We start from the raw sequence: 27,497 nt of genomic DNA, 5'->3' as shown, positions 1-27,497 counted from the left end.
TGCAGTCTACAACTGATGTTGGCACCTAATATACCCACAGTTCCCTACAGCATTTTTAGGAAGCCTGAGTCAAGGTATCAGTGGTGCAAATGGTGAGCTAAATTGTTCACACCCTGTTAAGATCAGCATATTTTATTAAAATCACTCTAGCCTACCAATTGTAAATGTTCCATTAGTGTATTGCAAGAATGTTAAGGTAAAATTTTGCATTTTCTTTTCTACAGCCTACAAACCAGTTTCATATTACATGCTTACAAGATTTATTTGACATTKTAATCTATAAATACACAAGGTTTGCATCAGTAGGAGCACAGGAATTTCCTCAGCAGTTGCTGCCACTGTTTACACATTGCATATGAATAAGCAAACTTTGGTTCTTTTCTACCTGGRGAGGACTTAAGGACCAAACTCTTTCACTTATTAAACAATAGCTTGCAGAGGACAGCAAGGCAGATGAAGGCCACACTGAATGCTACACTCTGGGAAGCTTGGAACACTGTAAAACTTGATTAGTTTTTTGAAGGCACTTTTTTTGAGCATCATCACCTCCTCAGGCAGCCTAGAAAGGATTTTGGCATTTGTATGAGACTCTTTCTTGTCAGTGGATCCTGCCTTGGGGTTGCATTGCTCAGGAGCACCAGTCATTGGCACACTGTTGCAGCTAAGGGAACGTGCCGTCTTTTTCTTACCTTGAACAGATAAATAGCTGAATAAGAAGGAGCTTAACTTATGCTTGGTAGCCTGTTGGGCATCTTCTGGAAAACAGTCATCTGAAGGATCCCCTTGATCCTCCACTTGTTGGTTAATCACACATGAACTGGGACTTACTGCAAACTTCTTAGGCTGAACTACTATTTTTCTGGAAGGTGTTTTGTGTTCCCCTACATCTGGATAACACTGAGAAGCACTAGCAGTGGCATCAGAACTAGGCTTAACTATCACACTGGGGGTTCTTGCCCTGTCGCTGGAAGGGATGCAGTGCGACACGTAACAGCAGCGAACGATTCGGGCTGCAGTTTGTTGAATGATGTTCCAGTCTCGCAGAATATCCTCCCTGGTGGTGAACTGAGATGTTACTGTAAAACGAATGATGAACTTGTCATGAATGGTTGCTGGAATAAGGAAAAGCCTGCCAGAACTGCTCAGTTCTTTGAGGAGCTCTTCTGTCAGCCAGTTGGGACCCTGTTTTAAACATGTGTAAGAAGAAATAATACAGTTACAATTGCTATGATATCCAAACATCTTTATAAGAATTCCAGCATTACAAATTTTTACATGAAGAATCTATTCCCAGTTACTAGTGTCTGTGGAAAGATCAGCTGCAGCCAGTTCATTCCGAAAGAAGATGGGAATAGCCTGATCTTTACCTTTAAACGAAACACAACCAGTCCAAGATGTCTCTTGGCAGGAATTTCAAAGAGCGGATCACTTTTAACCAAAGATTCAAAGAATTTGGCTGTTTCAGTGCCCTATAATTAAAAAATAATAATAAAAAAGAGTAATTATGCATCAGTTTGTCACATACCCAATATAAGACACTAAGCTAACTAGTTACAAATGCATCATTCCAACATGAATGATAGCAAAATTAAGAATGACCACAACTAAAATTTTTTAAAACTATTTGCTAAAGCCTATGGTAGGATTTGTTAAGAGTCTGATCTTTTTCCAGTAGGTTTGGCAGAACCTTACAGAGAAACCCTTGACAGCAAATGAGCAACTGAACTGATACATGGGAGTTTTCTAGAGAAAGGACTGAAATTCCAAGTTAGCATCGTCTTACAATAGCTACTGATGCACAATATGATCCCTTGTACTTATATTCCACCAAGGATTTAAGCCTGTAGATTCACACAGCTATGGGTTCATCACAGTCAGCCTCTCAAACAGCTGCCACTTTGCCTCAAAGAAAAGCTCTATGGATAGTGGAGGCAGAAGGCACTGATTTATCTAGGTGCTCTCCTTTGCTTCCTGCTTCCCAGAAGCAGACAGGAAAAGCTTTGCTTATATAGTAATACTTTTCAAATGGCTTAAGATTAAAATCAGCATGCCTTTAGTGTTTACATGCAAGGTTGATATGACAGGATTTCTATTATTCATCATTTTATCACTGAGTTTATTTAAACTTAGCCRCCAATAAATGTACACTGTTTATGCTTATGTTGTTAATGTACATACATGCCGGACATGATCCTGAAGCTTCTTCACTCCAAATGAACGAATCACAAACCACAGCTTCAAAGAACGAAATCGACGACTTAGTGGAATTTGCCAGTGCTGGAATGAACGAATAAATAAATAAATAAATAAATAAATAAATAAATAAATAAATAAATAAATAAAGCGTGTATCAACAAGTGCAAAAACCAGAGTAAGAAGCGTCCTCTCACACTACCACAGTCTCATGTTTCAGATCTGCACTCATGTCAGAAGACTTGACTGACACAAAGAAATTCACATTAGGGAACACTAACTGGGCTCAGTCCATAGCTTTTCCAAAGAACACCTAGGTCTACATGTATTCCAAGCATTTGGAAAATTTGAATTTTGGCTATTCTCCTTAGGCTACAGTAYGGTTATGTTTAGGATTTTTAGTTAATTACCAATTTATACATAACAACTCCTGCTCACTTCCAGTCCTGTAATATGCATATTTAAGTGCCATGCTGAATGACTTCCCAAATCAACTATAAACTGTTGGAACAGATTTAGAATTAGACCCTTCTAGAGAAAATAATGTTTGCTGCATGTAAAATAGCAAAAGAATAAGTAAAAGTACTTCTAGTTATCTACAAAATGATTTCCAGGGTTCTATTTAACCGCAAGAGGGACTCACTGATTTTTTTTTTTTTCCCCTCCACAGAGACACACAGACACTCCAACACTCTAATGAAAAGCATTATTGATTTACACAAATAAAACAATTAGTTTCAGGATTTGAGATCACAGCTGAAACAACTACTAATTGAATATTATCTTGCTTTACTGTACTGAAAACTTCCGCAAAATGGATCTAAACTGAAAYGTGCCACAGCTCTCCTAATAACTTCGTGTGAAGGGCAATGTAATTCATTCTATTGAAAGCATTTCTATGCAGTTTTATAATCAGTTTTCATAACTAAAGCTCRCTTCAAAGTTCTATTATTTAATCTCCATTAGGATCTCATTACGATTGCTTTTATAATTTTATGTAGTAAGACCAGCTACAAAGCAAGCACACTGCAGGCAATCTGTCTTTGAATATTTCATAGGCAATTCAGAATATCAACTCAAATGCTGACTTACCATGAAATCGACAGCAGCTCCCGAATTGGGATGCCTGAGGTAGACGGGGCTAACATTGAAGGTTTGATGTAACTTGTATTTATCTTTAACCCTATCAATTGTAGAATATATGATTAGCAAAAAAGAAAAAAAAAACAAAACAGCACTTTGCATATTATGGTGTGTGTATTTTGTTTTTACTCACCAAAATCCAGTGCAGTCAAAATGAACCATCATCCATTTCGAAGGATTGAAAGTAAAGGAATCTGCATATTCAATTCCATCCAAGAACAACCGAAATTCAGGACATACAAATGCTGTTCCTGCATATGCAGCATCAATATGAAGCCAGAGCCCCTCAGCATCACCTGTTGGAATTGAAACTATTGTATGTAAGGGACATCAGGTATCAAAATACGAGCCTAACTTCTTACTCACTGAACATGAGGTGTATGGGCAAGAAGCAGAGACAGAGCTGCTGGTCATCAGCAGCTGCTTGTCAGAATTTATGCTAAAGTAGAATTTGAAAGAATCTAAAATCTGAATTTGAATCTGAAAGAATCTGAAATCTAAATTTGAAATAATTACTTAAAATTTATCTATTGAATTGGTGGCTACAAAGGATGTCCTACTAACCACTATTTACAAAATTCCTTTGATAAATTAAATATGTATTCATCCATTTTACAACAGTACTACAGTCTGCAGTGTACACCACGTATATTCCCTGGAAAACCACATTAAAGATTTATTCATTGGCAAATTTTATTCATCTTGAGTAGAACATATTTTAGCACCCTAATATAAATCTTACAGAAATCAGTGGAAGAACTTGCACTGTCTCCTCTGTAGATTGTCAAAACATATCTGAAAAACTTAGCTGAGTAATGTGTCTATTCTCCTTGGTTTGGGCATGAAAAATCCCCACACTGTCCTGTCTGTTCTATCATATTTTAAAAACAACAAAACAAAAAACAGACTTACAAATTGGACCCAGTTCTGAGAGATTGTCAAAAGCGCAGACACCAGTTGTGCCCAAAGTTGCACAAACCTAGAAGAAAACAAACATGTTGAGATGATATTTTTAAAATAAAATGATGCATTTTAAAACCAGACAGGCTATCAATTCAGTCAAAAAAGAAATGTTACTAGATGTTACTAAAATATTTGAATTCTATTAATCAGAAATGGTCATATTTTAACTTTCAACTCATCATTTTAGCAAAGTAAGAAATGTTTTTAGACATTTTTATGTTGACATTTAGAGTACATTACTATGTCAATAATGAAGTTGAACATACAAAAACAGGTACTAGGCCTTTGTTTCTGTCTTCTTCAATGGCTTTCATCAAAGTTTCACCTCTGAGGGAAAAGTTCTTATCTACAGGCAGAAATTTCATCTTCACAAGAGTAATCAAGCCAGCCTTTTCTACAGAAGAATGTGCCTAAAAACCAAAAGAAAACAAAAGAAAGAAACAGAAAGAAAGCTCTGAGGTTGAACAACTCTGATAAATTATGACATTATGAAAGTGATCATAAGTAAAGTTATATTAATCCATTATATTAATCCAAATTATAATTAGGACTTTAATTACATAAGGTCCCAATTATATCTATAGGCATCTTATCTCTATAAAGTCCTAATTATAATTTGGATTAATATAATGGTCTGGGTGAGACAGAAGAAGCAGAAGTGTTTCTTTGTAACCCGAAGAACCTACCTGATCAGATGCATAAGCGACAAGACGAGAATTGAGTGAGGACTCATCAGTGTCTGGCTCAGAAACTTTCATTTCCAAGATCTTGTTTTTCCTTGCTGCTAGCAGTGCAACCAAAGTTGATTCACTCACAGTGCTCTGTAAAGACATTGTACTTTTACAGCAGCATATTGCTACTTGATTACCATTTAAGTCAGGTTTTACCAAAATCATTGAACTGCTCAGCTGCCCACAACCTCTTTCATTTCTTTAACTGCTTTTCTCAGATGCAGTGTAAAGTTCGATGAGTTTCTCCTTCAGGTGAAATGGACTGAAAAACACAAATCTGCTTACCTAATTTATCTTTCGTCTGTGCACAAGAGTACTAGCTCCTAGTCTATAATATATTAAGGATTAAAAATAATAAACTCCTATTCTATAATCTTCCACATTTAATTTTAAAATTCAGTAAAAAATCCTGTTGGTTTTGCTTCAAGGAAAACTATCATTCCTTTCAGAGGGAAATTCACTTGAGTGAAAAGAGAAACTTAGACAGGGTCACCTCTGTCCTACCTGYAATACTCCTCCTCCCACACTGTTGGGATGGTGGTGCAGGAATTTATCCGGAAGGCCCAGCATTTTAGCCAGCCAATCCATCACGTTCATTTCCAGTTCTGTGCAGGCTGGACTGGAGGCCTAGCAATTCAAACAGAGAGAATCAGCTTACTGCCACGTACCACATTTTAATTAATAGATATTAACATCTTTAATTGCTTTGGCAGAAATCTCATCTAAATGTGACAAAAGAGTAGATTACAAACTTTATAGTATTGGATATTTAGATAGCCCTATAAAACTATGGCAGACACCTCACAGAGCRTAATATCACAATAATGAGAATGGTGGTGTCTGATGGCTTTATTTTTTATGGGTTAATGAACTTATACTTGTTTCTACATGAAAATAWAAGGTTAAAGATGTAGGCAACTTCACAGTGGAGAAAAGATTGGCTTCAGAATGCCAGCAAGGGCTGCAGAGTCAAACATAACTGAGCAGGGCTGCGCAGCTGCARGAGGACACCGGATAAAAAGGCTTTCTGGGACAGGCCAAATAACTTAACTTACAAGGAGAAAAGTAGGAAACAGGAAATTCTTCATCTCAATGGAGCTGTCACAAGTGACAGCTGTTTTATTGCCTACTGTGTTTGTGCAACAGCCAAGGGACTAGCACCAGAGGTCCATGRGCAACCCTAATGTTATTTCACTTCTTTCTACTTGCTAACTTTTGCTCTTGCTATGCTCAATTTTAAAAATATCTTCAAATTTCTATGAGAAGACAGTTTTAAGTTGTACAAAAATTTAGCGTGGTTTAAAGAGTTATGCAGATTCATAGAAAGTGACAGTACTCATKGAAGAAGAATATCCAAAGCAGCAAAAACCAGAATAATTTACCCAAGTGAATCCCAAGCAGTTAATTGCATCAGCCAACATATCTCCCAGAAGTGAAGGCCAAGAAGTGAGAGCTGGAAAGTAGGCGTGCATATGCGGGCTCTGCCAATGGACTACCTAGAACAAAGTTAACCAGAAGTTAACTGAAAATGTCTCCGAAAATGTCTCAAAATTCTTCAGCAAAGGTAGTAATTAGCATCTGGTTAGTGATGGAAAAGAACTGCAGCAACGTAATATGCACAATTATAGATCTGCTAGCAGAAAACTACAGAGATGATATCAATGGGAGAAGAGCACTAGCAAATGATAACACTGTCATTATTAGATAAATTCCAAATGGTAGCAAAAGCATTTATCTGAATTAAACACGCACACAAAGATCTTTCAACAGGAAAGAATGGTCTTTTGACAACATTATGGTGGCTTTTTAAAATAGTCTTTGTAACACCTTCTTACATAAAATGTTTAATGGGGTACCATTGTCTCCCTGAGCAGAATCTGCAGTATAGATTTACAAGAGAAAACTTTATGATCATGGGGACAAGTCATGAATTTGGGTAAAAGGTACTTCACCTTATGGTGTCTCAGTCTCCCCATCTCTGCAACTAAGGTGATGCCACTTGTCAGGTGGGGCTTTGTGAAGCTAAATTTCTTGATATCAGAAAGTCAGCTTCTCTCTAAGCAAGTAAGAACTACTCCAAAGTCTAAAATACTTCAAAAGTTTATTCATTCTAACTCTTAAAACTGTTGTCATTAGAAATAAAACTGCAATCTCCAAGATCCTTCTCTGGACAAAATCCCTACATGAATTATTCTATATTTTGAAGTGGTTTATTAAATAAATATTCTGCAGAATCTATGCATTCCCAGAATTTGATGTTACCCCAACTAGTAGCAACTCCCCCCCCCCCCCCCCCCCCCCCCGCATGACACTTTAATCCTTACCCCAGGCATAATAATCTTCTCTATGTCTCCAAAGATGTTGTCCCAGCTGTCTGGATCCATTGGGGCAGAATCTGGCAATTGGGCTCTCATGTAGCCTGGCTGCACGTCAGGAGTAACCCGTCTCTCTCTCACGCTGTTCAGGTACTGGCAGATGTAATCCACCATCTCTTTCCCTGGAAGAAGCAACACAGCCTCAGTTCACTGTATCATGAATCATTCCATGAATTGTTACTAGTATTTATCTGGGAACGCTCACATAGCACCACATATGGCAGGGAGCTGCGTGATGTCCTGGAGGTTTCGGATTATTCAGTGAGTGAATGTTTTCCTACAGAAAGGACTGGCCAGCAGGCAGAGACCAGAGTTAAATCCTCCCTCCAGCGGGGTGATCTTGGGAAAGCCACTGCTCCCACACCTTATTGCTCCTTCCAATAACACTCCTAGGACAGGCTTCACTTCAGGGGACTGAAGGGATTGATAGGGTTATTTCAGGGTTATTATATAGTGTCTGACTACTAGATAGATATTCTTAAAATTAACAGAAACTGCTCATTTCACATAAAGCAAGCCTCCTGTCAGTACAGTTGTAGGCTTTCTGTGTCCTCTGGAATCAGCTCCACACCTTTGCTCCATTCGTTAGCCAACCTCCTTCAGCAGTGGGTCCAAGATTTACTTCCCATGTTGAGGACTGCACCAGTACCAGTGAATTTTCATGGTCCCAGACAGGAAAATAGCCACTATGTGCAATACACCTCTAGCCCAAATTTATTCAGAATCACAGGTTTTGTGATCTTTCCCATAGCATTTTACAGGTAAGATCAAAAAACTTAAAGTCATTCACTATGCACTCACTTTAAAGCCACTGGTTTCAAATCTACCCTGGGACACGCTCCTCTCAGTTCAGCCGGGATCTGTCTCAAAGCAGCAGATGCAGCTTGAGAGCGCCCAGCTCGCCCTATTTCTGGGTACCATTCCCAGCGCTTCCCTGGGATCAAATGCCCCTATTTCGGAGGGCAGAAGAGGGGAGCTGGCACTTACCTCTCCGCCTGTACTCCTCCGGCTCCATGCTGCGTGTTCCAAAGGCACCTCCGGGACGCCGGGCAGGACCGTGCAGTAGGCAGCACCCTGCGAGATGCTCCCCCTTTATAGCTCTCTTTATCTGCCAGACTCACGCACTCTGGAAAAGGTTTAACTAGGCAGGTTATTGGTGAGCGCTTCTCTGACTCCTCCCAACTGAGGGCTTTTACAGTCTCTTGTACGTTCTCATCTGTGCTCTTTTGATGTGCCAGGCAGTATCTCTGAGAGGAGCCACCTCTGCACGAGCCTTTTCCCACTTTGGAACAACTTTTCAGAAGGCTCATGGTGATCAACATTTCATTGAGTACCAGAAACATCGGACTTGTGTGAGAGAGAAAAACTTAGTTTCCAAGGCTAAATGAAAGCAGCTATCTCCCAGTCCACCGAAAAAAAGCCTAAGCAGTAGTTAATACAGTACAAGCATCAACAAGTAACAAATCTGATGCTGCATTTCGAAAATTATGATGACTTCATATATATTTTAAAACAAAAGAGATTTAGGACTGCTTTTTTTCTTGCTCGAAGAGAGTTTCTGCTTCCTCACACTTACTGAATATTTATGCATTCAGTCCCTTGCTGTCCAAGGAAAGGCACCACAACTGCTGCCAATTCCAGAGCTGCAGTATCAAGTAATGATCCCGCCTGGGAAATCCTGCTTTTGGGTCAGGCTGATCTGCACTGCAGGGTAACRTTCCTCTGTTGCTGTCTCCCTAGACTGGTAAGCGGGGTAAATCCATCTTCCTCACACACTGTGCTTGCCTTGCTCACAGGTGAGGGCCATAAGCTCTCCAGATCGGCCTCGTATCTCCAGAGCTCCTTCCACCTGGGCTGATCTTAGCTTGAAAACACGCACGTGGAGCCCCCGCACTCATTTCAGAAGCAGGAATCACATCCTGACCTGTCTCRGGCAGCGTGGACTTTGACACTATTTCAATGTTGAGAGCTAATTCTCTTCAGCAGGAGGAAGCTTCTCTACACTGACACCAGGCAGTCCTGGGAAAAGAGAGAATTAAGACTTAAAGATCTTAGGTCTAAGTGTCCTAAGCGCTGTGAGGAGAAACAATTACAGAGTGTGCTTGCCCTAACCTTGCTTCTGTTCAYGTCTCTGTTGGAGACAGTGTTTGGGGTAAAGGGACCATCAGTGTGATCCACTGCAGCAGGTTCTCCGTTCCCATGGCACCTCTTGGAAGGTGCCTCCTCTTTCCTGCCTGACACCCAACACAGCCTGAACTCTTCTGCTATTCTACAAAGTTGTCACTTCTTGCTCCACAGCGAACTTTACACAGGACAGTGTAAAAAAACCTTTCCTACTTCTGCTGCGATTAGATATTTGAGAAGGAACAACTGTTTCTGAGATACAACAACGATGCTCTGATACATGCTCATCAGATTAATATACTGAAGTAGAACCGTTGATTAAAAAAAGGCATTTCAAAGCAGTACAAAAAGCACCCAAAAAAAACCCCATAGACTTATTAATTTATCTTATGTTTCTCAGGAAACATAGCGAAAAAAATAACAAAGTTGACAGCGTATTTAGTATGAGCTTAAGGAACCTCCCTTGGCTTTGCTATTACCATGAAAGGGGACAAGGGAGGTGAGAAAGGGCTGTCAACAAGCACAGGAACAGCTCAGAAACATGGGCAAAACTGAGATTCCTGCTCGTGACAAGGGAATAACATCATTTTAAATAAGGAAGCACATCTGTTTAAAAAAAAAAAGTAGCTGATTACATTTATRACATCAATTTGGAACAGCAAATAAGGAGCAATACTTAGTTACAATGTTTTCTGATCTAAACTACACATAATAAATATTCCATTTGACATATATTCTACGTCTTTTACTCAAAACCAACGGTTTCGTCAGTTTGGTTTTTTATTCTGTGTAGAGAAGAACAAACAGTAGGTCCTGTTCCAAACTAGGATAAGGTAGGCGATAATGAATTACAGGTTCGGTAAATATTGCTGCAGATAGGGCAATTTTTGTTATAGCTACCTTGCACTCGGAAAGATTTTGTTACAGCCAATAAGGAACAGAATTATTTGCTCACAGGAAGCAAAATGAATAGAAAAGGTTTTCTCATTGTTTGCTACAAAGGCCTGTGCTGCCAAAGCCGTGGGAAATTCTCCACTTGGACACGAACGTTATCACTATCGCTTCTTGGGCTAACGTTGAAATTTTTATCAACAAGAGTTCACAGAGATTAAACCATAGTTAAGTTCGAGAGATGTGAAGACAGAAATACTATTTTGAAGACTAATTCAACCGCAGCAATGCCTAAATCGCACATTTCACTTGGCTAATTCATTCCTAGTACCAGAACGACCAGTTTCCGAGAAAAAAACACTTTAAAATTCCTTTTCCATTTAGTCTGCACTAACTGCACAAGGTTATTTCAGGTCTTACTACCACCTGAGTATGATTTGCCAACTTCCAACTGATTCTAGGATTCTTTTTTACTTCTAAGTTCCAATTCTACAAACTCACAATTTGAAGTACAAAGATTTTAATTTGTGTTAATGCAATTCCTTTCCCACTCTTTTCCTCCTACCTTGAAGGAAATTTAAAGCTAAACTAGATTTTTCATATTTTCTTAATGCTTAACACAACACCATTTTGATCTTGTAGCACACAAAAAAAAAAAAAAAAAAAAAAAAAAAAAAAAAAAAAAAAAAAAAAAAAAAAAAAGGAATTGATTCTACACTATATGTGGAAAAGATATTTAATTGTAAAATAGAAAAAGTAGGCCAGAGTACAGTTTTAAGGGTAATTCTTTTGTATACAGTATAGGTAAACTAGACTTTTTGCTTAAGTTTATATAAACAATTTCATAAAAGCAGTGAAACATGGAACAACAAAGCAATGCACAAAGTTTTATCTTACAAAAATGGAATCTGCACAGTAGTTTAAATTTCAATGTAACACAGCACTGAACAATCTTAAGGCAGCTTAGTCTAAGCACAGGACTAGAAGCCAGGAACTCCTGAGATCCATTCCCAGGCCCACCACAGATCCCCGGGGTCTTGGGTCAATCACTTAACACTCCCTGTGTCTCGCTTACACCAGTTATCAAACGGAGACAGCGCTCACTTACCTGCCTCTGGCAGCACAGTATGGTTTGTTCTTTCAAAGACTTATACAATGCTTTGGAGATGTAACGTGCTATATCAACCCTAAGCATAACAGATCACTGCACAGACGCACACAAACACAGTATCACAGTGAAGAACGATGATGCTAGGTCGGAAGATGCATCAATATAACATAAAAAAATCACTTATCCCATTGCATAATTCCAATGCAAGAGTCTGTTTAGAAAAATGCATCACTGAAATAATTTTGAGACTATTGAGGAAAGCAAATCAAAAGGAATAATCTAAAAGAACTGTTGTTTCTGTTCCAGCGGAGACATTCTTTTATATTCATTACTGAACTTTAAAATATTTGTACATGAAAACTGTAAGACACACAAAGTTTGGGAAGTTCCAATGCCTCCAGTGCCAAATTTTAAATTGTCTATATTACGTAAATTAAGATTTTTTTAATATATCTTTTATTACAAATTACATTCCTCCAAGAAATATGTCATTCACAATAAAACTGGCTGCTTGCTTACTTCAAATGGCCTACAGGCTAAGCATTTTTTTCATAAATTTTTCTCATCTTTGCTGAAAAATACATATGCAAGATGTATGTGTAGAAATTATAAAAACATGCAGCATATGTACAAACTGAAAAGTTTAAAAAATATTAGCTTCATATACATGTAAATCTACTTGGATATATCTGAAATTAAATATAAAAATTTCACCGCCTAAAAAACAAAACAAAAAATGTTTTTCAGAGAATCTCAGACAACTACTTAAAGCTTTACAAAAATTTCCACCTGGAAATGTCTTATTCAGAGAAGTTTAAGTTGTTACCTTGTAGAAGTAACTGTTAATTTTGTCCCATAATTCATTTTCAAGTTGTCAACTTAAATCAGCAACATCACCCTTAAAACTGTTCTGTTTTTCAGAAATTAGATTCATACTAAAATCAAAAGTTTCACAAAAACATTGGCTTGTGTTTCTGGATCCCTTCAAAAAGATTTATCAACTCATTTTGAAACTGTAAAAAAAACAACTATTTACAGTATTTCATTTTAAATACTCTTCACAATTCTAAATTCAGAGTTTTTATGTTACAAGAATTTCCTCAGAGCTCATGGCTTAAGTCCAGTTATCAACTTGTAGCATCTTCTCTATCATGTAATCCTGTGTCTGTACCTATACAGTGTACAGTTCAAGATTGTACTGCAGATTTTTGACTTAAAGTAACAGGCTTTGCAGTATGTTTTTGTTTATTTTTTATTAAACAGCTTCTTTATTAGTCTGGAGGCGGTTCATTGCCTCTAACTTCTGCCGATAAGCCTCTGCTTCTTGCTCTTTCTTTAGAAGTTGCTGACGATATTTTTGTGCTTCTCTGTTTGCCTCATCCAGCTGCTTCTGAAGAGTTTCTCTTTCCTAGTAGAGACAGAACCAGCAATATTTTGTCAAATACATATCAAATGCAACCTAAAATGGCAAATACTTCTTCTGTACGTACAACTCAACTGTTTGGACATCATGTAGGATGTGTTCAGTTCTTACCTGAGCAAACCTAAAWAAGTGTCCCTGTGTAAACTAGACATGAATTATCGTATCAGATATCTTCCCTCAATAAGCCTTAGAGTGTAAGCACCATAAACCTGATTTTCTTTAGCTGCAAAAATACCAAGCAAAGCTTCATGAAAAAATGGTAAAATACAAAAGTGAAAGCAGGATAGTCAAATACTAACACATAAGTCAACACTTCTCCAACGATTCAAATGCCTTCAAAACAAAATTTTAATCAATTTACAGTAGGACTGACATCCAATACAACAGGACTGTCTCTGTATTTCCAATCAGATAATATTACCAAAAGCTTTTACCTTATAGTGGTTTGCGCTGGGAAGTAACACTAGCTCATGCCAAGTGAGCTGGGGCATGTGTGTGTGTGTGTGTGTGTGTGTGTGTGTGTGTGTGTGTGTGTGTGTGTGTATGATTTATATATATATATGATATATATATATAAAAAGTATATGATTTCTAAATGAGATGATCTGAAGAATATCATGCAATCCAGAGACAAAATTACTTCCTCAAGAACATGACATTTTTTATGAATTAATAAGCATTTGATTAAGTAAGTCTCTTTAAGTTAAAGAGAGTAATTTAAGGCTGCATCATGTTTGTGAGTTGGTTGAGGATGACTGTAAAAAGGTTACCAAGTAAAATAATACGGGAAATGCCATTTCCTATGCAGCTGCCCTAGGAAATGAGAATGCATTTCTACCTCCAGTGACGTGCATACTGTCATCTTGTTTGATGCTGTACTGAGCCTAATTGAAAGAACAATTTGCTTAGAAAATAGTTTTGTTTTGATCTTCAACCAAATAACTTTTCATTAAAGTGCATCATAATTTTATGAATAAGATAGTATATGATTTCAAATACTTTTTTCTACTGTAGTCATAAGTATCAGAGGAGTGAGGCTGTCAAAGCAGCAAGCTCTCTCCCAGGAAAACAACTCTATCAAAAACTGAACCACAGTGATAATGCACATTTTCACCTTATTTCCCATCCCAGCAGTCCAATATACAATTCCCATTCATATTTCAAACATCTGYAGAAGTTCTCCCTTCCGAGCAGCACCCCTATTCTTCATGTCTGATGCACTCACATATTCTCATGATCAGAGCCCGAAAATACAAAACGCTGCCTCCCTTCTACTTGCTACTGCTCTCAGTACTGGCCACAGCCACAGCCAGCAGCCACGTGCTCTGCTGAGTGTGTTGGAATTCAGTAATTAGATTTTTGCTAACAGCAGCATCYGTACAGCAAACACTACAGGTGAAGGAGAGAGAGTTGTTAACAGGTTCACAGAGACTAGCACTGAGAACACAGGATCGAGTGTGTAGAAATAGAACCTCATTTTACACATGACTAATTTTTAACAGCTGAATGAAGGGAATATTAATTATTTCACTTGCAGTATATGCTAATAAAGAGAGCTCATCTGATCTGACTGGCTCATATGAAAGAGCAGTTCAGCTCCCAGCTCTGAATATCTGGATTCTGCTTTATAAATGATTCAACCCCACAGCAGCTGAAGTGGCCAATGTCAAATGTTGTGGCAAGATGATCAACAGAGCCTACATTTCACAAAGGATCTAAAACACCAAGAACAATRCTCCAGTGCTGACACTGTGGATTTCTAAGACTCTGGCTCAGTAGCATCCAACTTTCCTCAGCTTATTAAAGGTAGGGGAAAGTTTCTGCAACTGTTGTACAACTTGCTCTTGCACTTACCCTGGTGTCTGAAATACAAGTGTATTTTTATGAGAATGCCTGGCAGAGTGAGCTCTTATCCCCCTCTTTGAGAGCCCAACCCTAGAGGAAAGGGTCACCAACCTCTGAAGCCCAAAGTCAACCCAAAACATAGAGCTATTTCTGTTAATTACCTGTGTAGCTTAAGGGTAACCTACAAACATGTTAGGTAGAACAAGCSTAGGGCAGTGTAAAATTGAGGAAAAAAAGAGAATTCCCAAGAAACAGTCAAGAGAGCTCATTCTGGTATGTGTAGAAAGCAAGCCTTCCATCCCAGAGCCACGGAGCTCCAGCTCTGCTCGGCTGGGCATCACCCACCACATGAACCTGCCACAAGCCCAAAGCAGGGCTGCACTGCGGGCTGGCCGCGGGGCTGCAGGACACGGAGCAGCAGCAGCAGCAGCTCCCCAGGCGGCGCTTGCGGCTTACGTGACACAAGGCAGGCACTATCAGCACGGGCAGGGTACATGGGCTGGGGGTGCCTGGGGCCAASAAGCTCTCCAAGCAAATCTGAGACTTCCCACAAGTGGGGAAAGAGCCTGGCTCCCACCATGCCATATGTTAAAGAAGGGAAAGAAAGAATGAAAGGAAGATCTCACCGGCAGAGACCTGAGGACAGCACTAGTATTTTCCAGGCAGACTAGCAACTGAAAGCAAGCAGATTATTTTAAGAACCAGTATTTTAAGAACCAGTATTTGTGGTTTAGAAAAAGGCATGGTCCTAATGTAAGCAGAAAAAGTTAAGTAACTAGAGGCCAAATACACTAACTAGGCAATGAAAAGAAAACAATTCTGCTGGAGAGGCAGTACAGAACTACTGTAGAGCAAAAGCAGGTTCTCTGCTTTTGACATCTAAAAAAGGAGGATTACATCCAGGCTATTCATTTCTGCAGATCTAGAAAATGTCCGCAGGGTGTCCTTAAACCACAACTGAGAGTGTTCTAGTTATCTAAACTCATGCTGCCCCCATCAAGATAAATCCGTATCCACTTACAAAAGAAGCTGGAGGATTCTGAGCACTCCTAAGGAATCTTCCAATTCAACAGAGAATTTTCTTCTACTATATTTAAACTTTTTCCACAGTCTATATATTGAAGACAAGCACATCTACAACTAAATTACCCCAAACTAAGCTTTATTTTTAGACATTAAAAGAGTAGGTATATGAATCRACTAAGATAATTAATGACTATGATTTTTTTGTGAAGTCTAATGAAATGATTGTTCTGGTGCTATCTAATGCGTGTCAATCACCCAACATGCGACATGAGAAGTACAGAATCAAATTCAAGAATGAAAATAAAGAAGTCTGTATGTTAACAAACTATGCATGAAAATGAATAACAATATTTAACAGTCAATTTTTTTTTGCTGCCATAGTATGTTTTAAGTAAAAGTCAGCTACTTAATAAAACTGCTATTGCTCTTCAAAATGAAAGGGAGTGTCTAAATATAATGGGCCGAAAAKAAAGAGCCAAAAAATGCTACAGTTTAATACTTCGGTCCTTTCATAGGAAAGTTTGTCACCTCATGTGAGTGGGAGCTCAACTTCATTAACACATTTTCAAAGTACTGGTAACTATTTAGATGTACACTATGAATTAAAAATGACTGAAAAAAGACCCAAATCAAGTCTATAATGACTATGATGACTCAAAAAATCCTGATCTTCAGTAAGACAAGAGCTTCCCAGATTCAAAAAACAGTTTGGTAGGGAAGRGGTCCTATTCCCTCCCATTCAAGTACTTTCCACCCTGTACTATGATTAAGTTTAGATGAAACCACTCATTTAATTCCCCAGTTAATAGAGGTAGCACCTGTGACCCTCAGTGACGGCTGAAGGCCGAGTCCCTGAAAGGCTCCGACAGAGGCAGGATCTCTCTCTACATTTTCAGTTGAACACTCACGGACTAAGTCTTCAAAACTTGCACTTGGAAAAAATAGATTACATCTTTCATTTTAATCAACAATTATTTAAGAAATGTGTTTAAAATATATAAGTGAAGCTAGCRGTTGTACTGTTATATCAACTATCTACATCTAGAAAGAGGTCAATTTATCTGAATTTTGCTCCTTTGCAACAGAATTATTAAAATACTTAAGGAAACATAATTTCCTTTAGGAATAATTCAGGCAGATGTTTAAAAGTGTGAACAAAAGATTTGTTTTTATTGTAACAGTCATACACTTAAAAAATGCAGCAAGAAAATTTCAACTGTCATGATAATCTCTAATTACCACAAGGCTGCAAAGGCCAAAGGTATTTGATTGTGACAACTTAAGGACAGGGGAAGTCAACGATGAAAGGTGATAATTGTTATTAGACATGAATAAAGTATATCACAACTGTACAATAAATAGCATTCAATTAGGCACAAAAAGTTACTTGGTAACATGAACAGAAGTTGGAGAATACAACCTTTGATAAATGAAACACCATGCAGTTAACAGAATGAGAACTGGCTACTCAAGGCAAACAGCAACTTTCACAGACTTCCAACCGTAACTAGTGAGCACAATTAGAAATGACACAAGAGGGAATGAGATGGTGGACCTTCGTGGATTATAAAAACAAATAATAAAAAAAAAGCTATAATCTTAAACAGCGAAGTCTAGTAGTCATATATAAAAAGAAAACTGTTCTCAGTATTGGTAGGTCTCATACTATTCAAAAACAGGATGGGGCAAAGCGATGTGTAGTAGTTCCTGCTCTAGCATTAAAAAGGATGAAGACACAAACTGATAAAGACAAAATCTTACTGTTTCACATGTCCATTAACAGTTATCTAGATATCATGAATGGAAAGGAAACATTGCTGAAAATATGATCTCACAATCAGGACAAGCACGTGGTCATAAACAGACAGATGAGGGGACAGTATTCTCATTCACTGCTGGCGGAAAGAGTCAAGTTAGGTGATAATATATATCAGTACTTTTTTAATAATAATAAAAATAAAAAAACACACACACAAAAAAGCACCCACTTAAAGAAGAGGAAAAAAAAAAAAAAAAGTTAAGTTACCAAATAGTTCAAAGTTCAACAATTGTCACTTATGTGCCCAACCAGAGGATGGAAAAAAAAAGACTCTCCTATCCCCCCCCCCGCCTTTTTTTCTTTTTTTTTTTTTCTTTTTTTTTTTTGTAACTCCTTTGTAAAAGTTCAATTCCTCAAAACAGCAAACATGGAACAAATTATTGTATCAAACTCTTAATTCTGTGGCAACACAGAAGCTTAGCTCTAAAATAACACCAAAAAACCCACAACCAAATATTCAGTTCTGAATACTCTGGTTAACACACATCATGTAATAGACTCCTTACTTCTATTTCTGCAGACTCCACACGATTTTCAACAATCTCAATGCACTGTCTCTTGACGGGTGGTTCTTCACTTATTACAGTTTCTTCAGCAATGTCTGTTGCTGGAACTGTTAATACTGAAAACATATTTGTATATGTAAATACTCATACTTTAAAAAGCATTTGCATCATGTAAAATTCATGTAATTAATTTCACTAAAAGCAGCAAAATACAATCATTTTCCCTTATGAAAATGCAGCTCTATAAAGGTACATTCTAAAACTCATGCAAGAAAAATTTACTGAATGCTCTGGCTATTCATATGTTACTRAAGAATTTCAAAATTCTTTGTTACTGAGGTCTATGACAGTTAGCTGTCCCTCTGGAGTATCTGGAGTATATAAATAAAGCACAGAAGTGATTTGCAACAGTGTTACCAAACTCGCAATTCTTAGCTTAAGCACAAGACTTGCTTTTTAGTATTTACTTACGAAACATTCTAAGTATCAAACTGACCTATTTCTATTAACTAGAAATTTAGACAATCTGAAAACCCAGCAGTTAACTTGGTGGGGAGAAGGGGACTAGAACAGAAATTCATACTCAGGAAGTTTACTCAGGAAGCCATCTGACACATTATATACATTCCAACAAACACTCAAGCTACTATCAATGCATGTTCATACTTCCTGATAATTAGTTRTGTTTGTTCAGACAAAAGCAGAAAAAACTACTCAACTCTTCAGGCTCCATATTGGGAATCATGTGGAAGAAATCATGGAGAAACTATGCTTGCCTAAATAGCGTCTGCAGAGCATCCTTGAAAGAAACCACCCCCAAAAACACACACATCCACATGAAATAACACTTATTGCACTAGCAGCTTCTMTTCACCGAGTATTTAGGATCCAACAGGGCCATTTATGTCACTCTGGCTCCTTTGTGTCTGCCACTGCTTCTCCTGGCTTCCTCCAGAAGAGCCAGAGGACTTGCACAGTTTSCTCTGGGTATGAGATTCCCAAACGCAAACTGATTTTTCCACAATACTTCCAGCAAGCCAATCATGTAAGAGTTGATGAAGGCTTTTAATGTTTATTTCTCTTTTATAGTTTTCATACCAAGTTCACAAGAGTAAAACTTTTCAAAGGCAAAGGTAGTGGTCATTTTTCCATTCAATGCCCATTTTTCTTTTATATGAGAGTTTAGCAATTCTGTTCCCTCTCCTAATGCAGAGGTTCAGCTGGCATKGGCTACCTGAACTGCAGCAATTCTCATGGATTCAAATCGTTCACAACACATAAGCTCAAGAAAAAAATTATCAATAATTATGCCAACTTTACCAGGCTATTTGCATTTTTCTTAATTAGAATAATTCCACAAGCTCACTCTGTAGAAATTCCTACTGACCTTGCTGTCCATCTGGCATGGTCACAATGATTGGCTGCCCTATCCCGCTGGTTGGGATTGAATGGAGGTTTCCAAGCTGAATGCCATCCGTGACTATGGTGATCACTTGCTGACCTCCAGAACTGACCACCTGCTGAATAGCACCATCCACCGATTCTGCAGTCACCACTTCTTCTGTTGCCACAACTATTAACAAATGAGTAAAGGAATTAAACCCATACACAAATGACTAYGACGGCCCAGGAAAGAACTTCTTCAATTCCTGAAATTAATTCACTACTTTACACAATAGTGTTAATCTTTCACCAGGCCTATAAAGTACTAATAATTTTAAAATATATATGCAATTCTGTGCTGGTTTATCTTGCCTGTTATACTGAATCTTGACTTAGCATTTTTCCTAGTAGATCTAACCACTGAAAACTGAAGTTTTGGGTTCAGTGTTAACAAGGCAGCAAGAATAAGATTTGCTTTAAGAATTGGAATTACTTTTGCATTGCACACAAACTGCACTAAGTTCACACTGACAGATGAATACAAATGAAACTGAAAACAYGGGCTTGAGAAACATAGCTACTTTTTAATTAATGATCTCACATCCACCATGTACATGACCTCAAAARTTACATGTACCAGGGATTTACTGAATTACGGATTTATATTATCCTAGCATGCCCTACAATATGCAAAAATCTCTGTTATAATGAAGGCATCGGGAGCGAAAAAAGACTTTCGGAAGTAGAAATCTGAGCAACCATCAATGAAGCCTCTGTCAGGTGTCCCTAAGGACCCAGCCCGATTCCTGTGTTCACAGTACTAGGTAATAACAGACAAAGGGGCCTCTAGAGAATCTTAAGGCTTTGGTTGTTCCGCAAGGGTACCTCAAACAAAACCACCCCGACTTTAACCACTAATCATATGAAGTGTGAAACAAGACTGAAAGGTTTTGAAAAGACTTTTTTTTTTTTTTTTGGTACATAGCATAAAAGGAGAAAGATGAGACTTAAAAACACTAACATAGAATACAGTAATCTTGTATGTATCAAGCTTTATAGGTAGAAATAAAAATAAGAGCTAGGCATTTTAAATTCATGATTCTGTAATGAATACTCGGGGCAGCACACTCACAGTYGTGCTACATTACACCTACAGATCAAGCTAAGGGAAAGACTACATKCAGAACTACATGACACAGCTTACATTATAACTGGGGACTCTCATTACTACCCTTATGTTTTTAAAAACAACAAAACACTAAGACAAAGAGCAAGATCACCAGCAGCAGAGTGAAAGAATCTCAAGCACTAACTCCATTTTATTTTCAATTTGTCAGGGCAAAAGCAATTTGTCAGGGCCTTTGATTTAAACAACAGRCATCACAGGGCTTTCTGTCTACAGCGATGACAATAAAACCTACTATAGACAGTTGTGATGTTTGAGATGAGACAAGGCAGAAATAACTCTGCAGCTTTCATCTTTCCAGCTAATAACCACACACAGCCCACTCTGCCACTCAAATGACTGCACTCACTGCCTTCTGAAGATCTTTATGTTCAGAGATTATTGTCCCATAGCACTTCTTAAATAATCACAAAGTGTTTATTCGGTAAATCAAACACTAATTCATGCATGAATAAGAGGTACTGTATTGAATTTGAAATAGAGGTTATTCTATATCAGAGAAAAAATGTTCCATAAGCATAGTCCTTACCCTTCTCTTGCTCTCTGTCTCAACATCTATAATCACCAATTGCCAGGTTTTCACATGCAGAGCTGAAGTTAATTAAAACATGTGATGACCACATTCCAAATACACATCTGTAATGAGCTGCTTCTCTAAACTCTCAGATCCCATGCAAACTCTTCTCCAGTTTGATCTCTCCTGCAACTAGGTCTTTCAGAAATCAAATATCTGAATTGACAGAAAATTGCACTGGCTTCTTCATAATGAAAGGCACTACATTTTGAATGGAGGGTTTKAATCATCCCCTTCACTCGCAATATTTAAGGTTTATAAGAGAATATACAGCTGTATTCAGTTGGTGTTCTAGAAACAAAAAAAAATGGATCAAGCAGAAACCCTACAGAAGGACTGAAAATGCTTGGTGATGAAAAGTCATATCTCTCTGTTGCTGGGGTACAGCCCTTATACCCTTATACCCTTATACATACCTTAATAGAAGAACATCTGTTATATTTTCAAAGAAAATTTTTTCAAAGATTGGAATTTCATTTTTGCAAGAATAGTTCCTCAAAAAAGCTGTATTTCAGTGTACTTTCATTAGATGAGATTAAAATACTTAGACCTCTTACCTGGTGTTTCTGAAGAATTAGACAGGGGGGCTGATGCTTCTGCTAAAGCCGCTAACGTGGCCAATACTGACGTTGATGAGTTTCCAAATTGTACAGCAGACACTCCTGTCTCATCTATTAGGAGGGAAAAAGTTAGCTGGTAATTTTAACAACTCATACGACACCTTTCTATATTGCTGTACTGAAATCTCTAACACACTAGAAAAACATTCTCAAAAACACCATTAAAGTGCTATTCTGAATTCATGTACAACTTGAAAATATACAATATATATTGTATACAACTTTCAATAATGTAACTCCAGAAACGCTTTTTTTTTTTTTAATTCTGAAATTGAGATATTTGTAACATATAAGAAACACTGAAGAAGGTAACTACTCTACTCTTACCATTATTTTCCTCTAGTCTTTTCATTAGTTGGTGAAAACCAATTCAAGTGCAAAATCCCAGTTTCTGTCCTATATACATCTAAATACCTGTTTCATGTGATGCATTTGYAGAAGATACCAGACCTGTTAAGTTCACCACCCCTCCAGGTCCAATGATAAACTGTGGTGTTGCTGCATGTATTGTCACAGTGTCTGGACTCTCTGGATTTGTATTGATTTGGTTCTGCATGGCAATCTAGAAGACAAAGGTTAAAAATACCATTCCAATTGTAGATAAAATAATTCCAACWGTATACAAGGCAGTTATTCAGAAGATCTAGAGCGAGCACATTGCACTCAGAGGAGCTCTTCTCCCTAGTTATGCTCATGCAGCATACACACACTGTATCACATCTTCTGCTTTGCCTACGTACATGAGAAACATCTTTTGGGTAAAATCTAGAGATACCAAGAAGTCTGTTGGAGCAAAAGAGAAGACAAAAAGAGCCTGCCACACTTCTTCACTTGCTGTAAGCAAAGAGGACCATCTAATCACACAGGCTTTTTAATAGACATGTAACTTCAGGTATCTAAAATAAAGGCCTGAATAACCAAGACAGCTGTGATAGTTGCATGCCATGAAAACCAGCTCTGGACAAATTGTACATGACTTCTGGTATCTTTTTCCTTCTTTCTATACTATCCACTTTTATTTACTACGTTTTTTGCAATAAAGTATATGGGTAGAGTTAAGTTTTATAYTCTGCCTGCAAAGATTCCAGATGGTTCTGTATACTACATTTTCCTATGTAATTAATGTTTATTAATATTAATCTAATTTTCATGACACAAATTATAACAGAGCCTAGTTTAGTAGTTAATATATGGTCTCAGTTACTATATTAAAAGCTTGTATAAACAAKTACTCTCTTAAGTCTCCTTAGCATCATGAATCAAAATTACCTGTAATATTTCTGCAAGATCTTCATTTCCATTGTCTATTGCAATATCTAATGCAGTTTTGCAAAATTTACTCTGAGCATGGACATCTGCTCCATACTTTATWAGGAGTTCTACCACTTCTTGGTGATTATGTTCAGTAGCCCAGTGAAGTGCAGTCATCTTGAGCATGTCCTTGGCATTGACATCAGCACCATGCTGCAAACAAGATCATTGCATAAACTGTGTCATTATAAGCATCTGAAAGGAATAATGCTGCTCAGGGAACGAAGCCCAAAACTGTCTCTTCTTCTAGTATTAATGTCCTGTTATCCTACATCTACTGATTTCCTAGAAGTGCTTCAATGTAGAGTATTACATAAATTATTTAACACAAAAGAAAGACTGAAGAATCCCTACCCAAAACATGTCTTGGTTCTAAAACACCTGTCACTTACACAGTGCCAAATTGGGACAAGTCTTATTTTGAATTAGCAGTAATTAATTCACCTGAAATTATGATCATTTTAATTAATACTAAAATAAATCATTAACTGAAATGGAAAAGAAAGCAGTCACTATAAACACAGTGTGTATATTCTGTAAATAAACAACTAAAATATATTTGTACCTATTCAATAAAGAATCATCACGATAGTCCAGCTTCAGACTTGGTTACAAGACTTTTTACCTTAAGCAAGACTTCTACTATGTTGGCATGGCCTTCTGATGCTGCCATATGTAATGGAGTTCTGTCCACTTTGGTTCTGGCATCCCGACTTACACCTGCTCGCAGCAACACTTCTGTTGTCGAGTAGTGCCCGTACTGTGCTGCTAGATGAAGTGGAGATGTTCCCAGCTGCAATGTAAGGTAAAAAGGGCCATTGTAATATTTGTAAAGAGCTATTTTATTTAAAAGAGGGTTTAAAGGTGTAAATTCTTTCTAGCTATCTCAACATACTAGCAGCAGTTCTCTGGCAATGACTTTTATCTTTAAGGTGCGATATGTTTCAAGGTGAACAACCTCATTCTTAAAAAACAGACCACACCAAAGCTGCAATGGACCTCTGGAAACTATCTAGTCCAACCTCCTGTACAGAGCACAGACAATCTGAAAATCAGGTTGCTTAGCAGATTAAGACCCTTCAGTCATTGTAAACACCCTAAAACCATAGGCACCTAATTTACTCTCTCTTAGACATCTCCAAAACCAACTTAAGAGTATCTATATCAGGAAAATCTCAATTACACCTATTATGTATTTGAGATTACGCTCTAATTTCAGAATGCTTACTAAAGACACACAAAGACAGTAAGTTGGATGATTGCAGTTTTTTCTTGTTAACCATTCTAGCATTCACCTTAATAATCAAAGGAACTCATTCATAGCTTATCACTAAAACTAGCAAGCAGTCAGATGATATCAAAAAGCAGACTTCATTTGCAATTAGGTATGAAATGATGTGACAGCAGAATTCTAAAAATAAAGTATCAAAGCTCGTAACATAAATGCTTAATTGTAATAATACTTTCGACTTTTTCAAGGTGAAAAAAAATAGAATTTCCCAAATATCACAGAAGTTTTCCTTACCCAATCTGTGGTAAAAGGTGCTCCATTTGCCATCAAAATGCGAACTTCATCATCTTGACCTGCCCGGGCAGCTTCTAAAAGTTTCTTTCCCAAATCTACTAGTGACATCTAATTAAAGAAATAAAAACACATAAACAGAAAAATAGTTAATACCTAATATGTTATTAACACTGTTTTTAAATATACAAATGCTGCTGTCATTTTTTAAGAAAATTACGGTTTCATATTTTGAGCAATTAAAGAACGGTTGGCATTTTATCTGTACCCTTGATTTCAGAATTACTTTTCAGTCAGGCAAAATTAACATTGGGTAACATTGGGACGAAGATTTTGATGTTACAAGGTTGTATTCACAGCAACTACAACATTAACCACACTAAAGTTAACCTGAACTGGATGAAGGGTTTTGGAAGCTCTCACCTGACACTGCAACCACTTGCAGGTTCATCCAGCTTTCAGATGGCACTAAGTCACCGCTGTCATGTTCCCTGTCACATGTCCAAAGGCACTACATTCATTTATCCAAAATGAATTCAAGATGTATCACAATGTAGACATGTTTACATGATTACAAAACATGGGGCCTGTTTTGCCATCTCTCACTTTCTTCTGTCTATACTGAAATATCATTTCTGTACTCCAGCTACAAAATTAGGCCATGCAGGCATACATTAGTTTTCTATTTGCATCGGATTCACCAACTGCATCAAACATTAACATCAGCATCAACTGCCTCAACTACTAACAAACCACAAAGCTTGCAGACTGGGACAGTACCACGATACTACCTAAGAAAATTTCACATCATCTCTGGGCAATTTCTCTTTTTAAAATTGTATACAACATCAAGTTAACACTCCTGTACAACACACAGCACATAAATCAGCCCTAAACAAGCTGCACCTACATATGTTCCTGTTGCATGAAAGATTCCCCAGTATAAGTATCTTTTTGAATACACTCTTTCATAGCTATTCAGTAATTAGAAAATTTAGGAATAAAAGATAGTTTATGCCAAAACAGACRATAAAGTTTTTAGTCCTGAATCCACATTTTCAACTATTGGGATGCTAGCAGCATCCATTACTTTCCAGTCGCACAAGCGAGGGAGTTCAGTCTGTATTACTAACAACTGCAAGGGTATCCAACCTGCTTCCTATGCAAAGTTAGGCTAAGTCAGGTCAAAAAGACATCCTGTTAGGATTACTTTTAACCTTTCTTTTTTTTAAAAAAAAAAATGTATTTTTACTTCAAAAACAAACGTRGTTAGAAAGCTCCCTGTACTCTGCTCTGGCTCGGCCGGCAGAGCTGGCGTGGCAGGCTGCTCAATAAGCTGACAGCTATTGATTTTGGAAGAGACTAGAAAGCGGGAAAGGGGAAAGGTGCAAATGCAGAACTCCAGCATGGTTCAGTAGAGCTGCAAAGGGGAGCRGGCACCTCTCTGTCCACAGAGCACTCTGTCAGCATCCGCTTCACCTCCATCAATGGAATTTTCCCTTTACGTCCATCCTTCTAGGTCRTATTTGTCACAGCCAGAAAAGGGGAGAGAAACAGGAGGGTGGCAGGCAACTGACACTTGGGAAAGGAAAGGGGAGGGGAAAAAGAAAAAAAAGGAACATACATAGGCAGAGGCAGGTGCATTTGTCATCTCTTGCGTGAAAATAAAGATCAGGAAAAACAGGGGAAAATAAATAATCAAGAGGTGCATAGCCCCAAGCGCACGCACACGCACACACCTTTTTTCCAGTAGTCTAATGCTACCTGAAGGGTCTTAGAAGCAAAAGGAAATCTAGAATTAAGATTAAAAAAAAAGAATTTCCTTGTATTTGTTTTATTTTTAAACACCAACAGAGAAGAGGAAACAGTAAAGTTTCCTTTACAAATCACTGGATCAAAAAAAGAAAAAAAAGCCAAGTAAYCGAGGCTGGAAGGGACCTCCTGAGGTTGTACAGCTCAGCCCCTTGGCTGTGGATGTRGAGCCGCTCCAACAAGCCGAAGCTGCGCAAGGCCTCAGCTCTTTGCACGCTTCTACCAATGGATATTTCATCTCTCTTCAGCCCTTGTTCCTCTTCACCTGAGGAACTGCCTTCTGCAGTCTTGGTCTTTCTCCATTAACCAAGATGACAACCTCAACAATAAGCTAATACTTGATGTCTGTTAGACAACAAAACAGGAGAAATAAATTAGAGGGTTTATTGACTAAACCTATTTCTCTCTCCCATTTACCATGTCTATAATAGCAAACAACAGGCTAAATTGTTATCAAAACTCTATACAGCAAAAGCAAGTAACAAAAATTCAATTATGGTGGCCAGGAGAACAAGTCTGCTCCCAGGAGATGTTTAGGACTAACTTCAGCCTGCAATTGTTACAGATCCAGAATCTCCCTGAATCACCAGAGTTGGCCACCCATTAAAGTGACACTATTTCATCTTGCATCTTGGCGCAAAGCTAAATCATATCCTGGCACTATATTCCATAAGAAATGTTCCAGTCTAGGAAAAAGAGGGATGTATAAGATCACATGATGCTACCACGTATYATTGACATTAGCTAACACACTGTTTGGTCTCAAATGGGCTTCTACATGTGTGTACGTGTATATGCTTTTTATAGACAGACAAAACATCAAACGAGTTTACATATTTTTCATGGTGTAGAACTGTAATTTTGATTAAGAGATTTATGTTAGAAAAAAACAAGTTTTGGTTCTTATACAGTGCTTGGAGCCATCTAGTGGTCAAGAGT

The 27,497-nt window shown here is 37.8% G+C and overlaps 2 protein-coding genes across 3 annotated transcripts; both read right to left on the bottom strand.

The window, feature by feature from the left end:
- Positions 1-403: 403 nt before the first annotated feature.
- On the bottom strand, positions 404-8,420 carry HDC (histidine decarboxylase). Its single transcript, XM_026045740.1, has 12 exons — positions 8,393-8,420; positions 7,355-7,527; positions 6,413-6,526; positions 5,535-5,657; positions 4,986-5,120; positions 4,566-4,709; positions 4,249-4,315; positions 3,470-3,632; positions 3,286-3,376; positions 2,179-2,277; positions 1,368-1,469; positions 404-1,182 (listed from the first exon to the last, which is right to left on the bottom strand). The coding sequence occupies exons 1-12, from the start codon at positions 8,418-8,420 to the stop codon at positions 421-423; spliced, it is 2,001 nt and encodes a 666-aa protein (XP_025901525.1). The 3' UTR covers positions 404-420.
- A 2,741-nt stretch (positions 8,421-11,161) lies between these two features.
- Positions 11,162-26,570, bottom strand: GABPB1 (GA binding protein transcription factor subunit beta 1). 2 transcript variants are annotated; one of them, XM_026045683.1, is made up of 9 exons: positions 25,170-26,570; positions 24,750-24,857; positions 23,850-24,017; positions 23,183-23,377; positions 22,364-22,475; positions 21,851-21,964; positions 19,538-19,723; positions 18,151-18,266; positions 11,162-12,939 (listed from the first exon to the last, which is right to left on the bottom strand). In XM_026045683.1, exons 2-9 carry the CDS (start codon positions 24,855-24,857, stop codon positions 12,787-12,789), a joined length of 1,152 nt encoding a protein of 383 aa, XP_025901468.1. In that variant the 5' UTR covers positions 25,170-26,570; the 3' UTR covers positions 11,162-12,786. The 2 variants fall into 2 exon arrangements, with proteins under 2 accessions (XP_025901468.1, XP_025901469.1); XM_026045684.1 differs by lacking the exon at positions 11,162-12,939 and adding an exon at positions 17,056-17,720.
- Positions 26,571-27,497: the final 927 nt, after the last annotated feature.

Source organism: Nothoprocta perdicaria, unplaced genomic scaffold (genome assembly GCF_003342845.1).
Source record: "Nothoprocta perdicaria isolate Ctin4 unplaced genomic scaffold, notPer1 scaffold_41, whole genome shotgun sequence".
Taxonomy (NCBI): Eukaryota; Metazoa; Chordata; class Aves; order Tinamiformes; family Tinamidae; genus Nothoprocta; species Nothoprocta perdicaria.
This window is presented reverse-complemented; position numbering and strand designations above follow the sequence as displayed.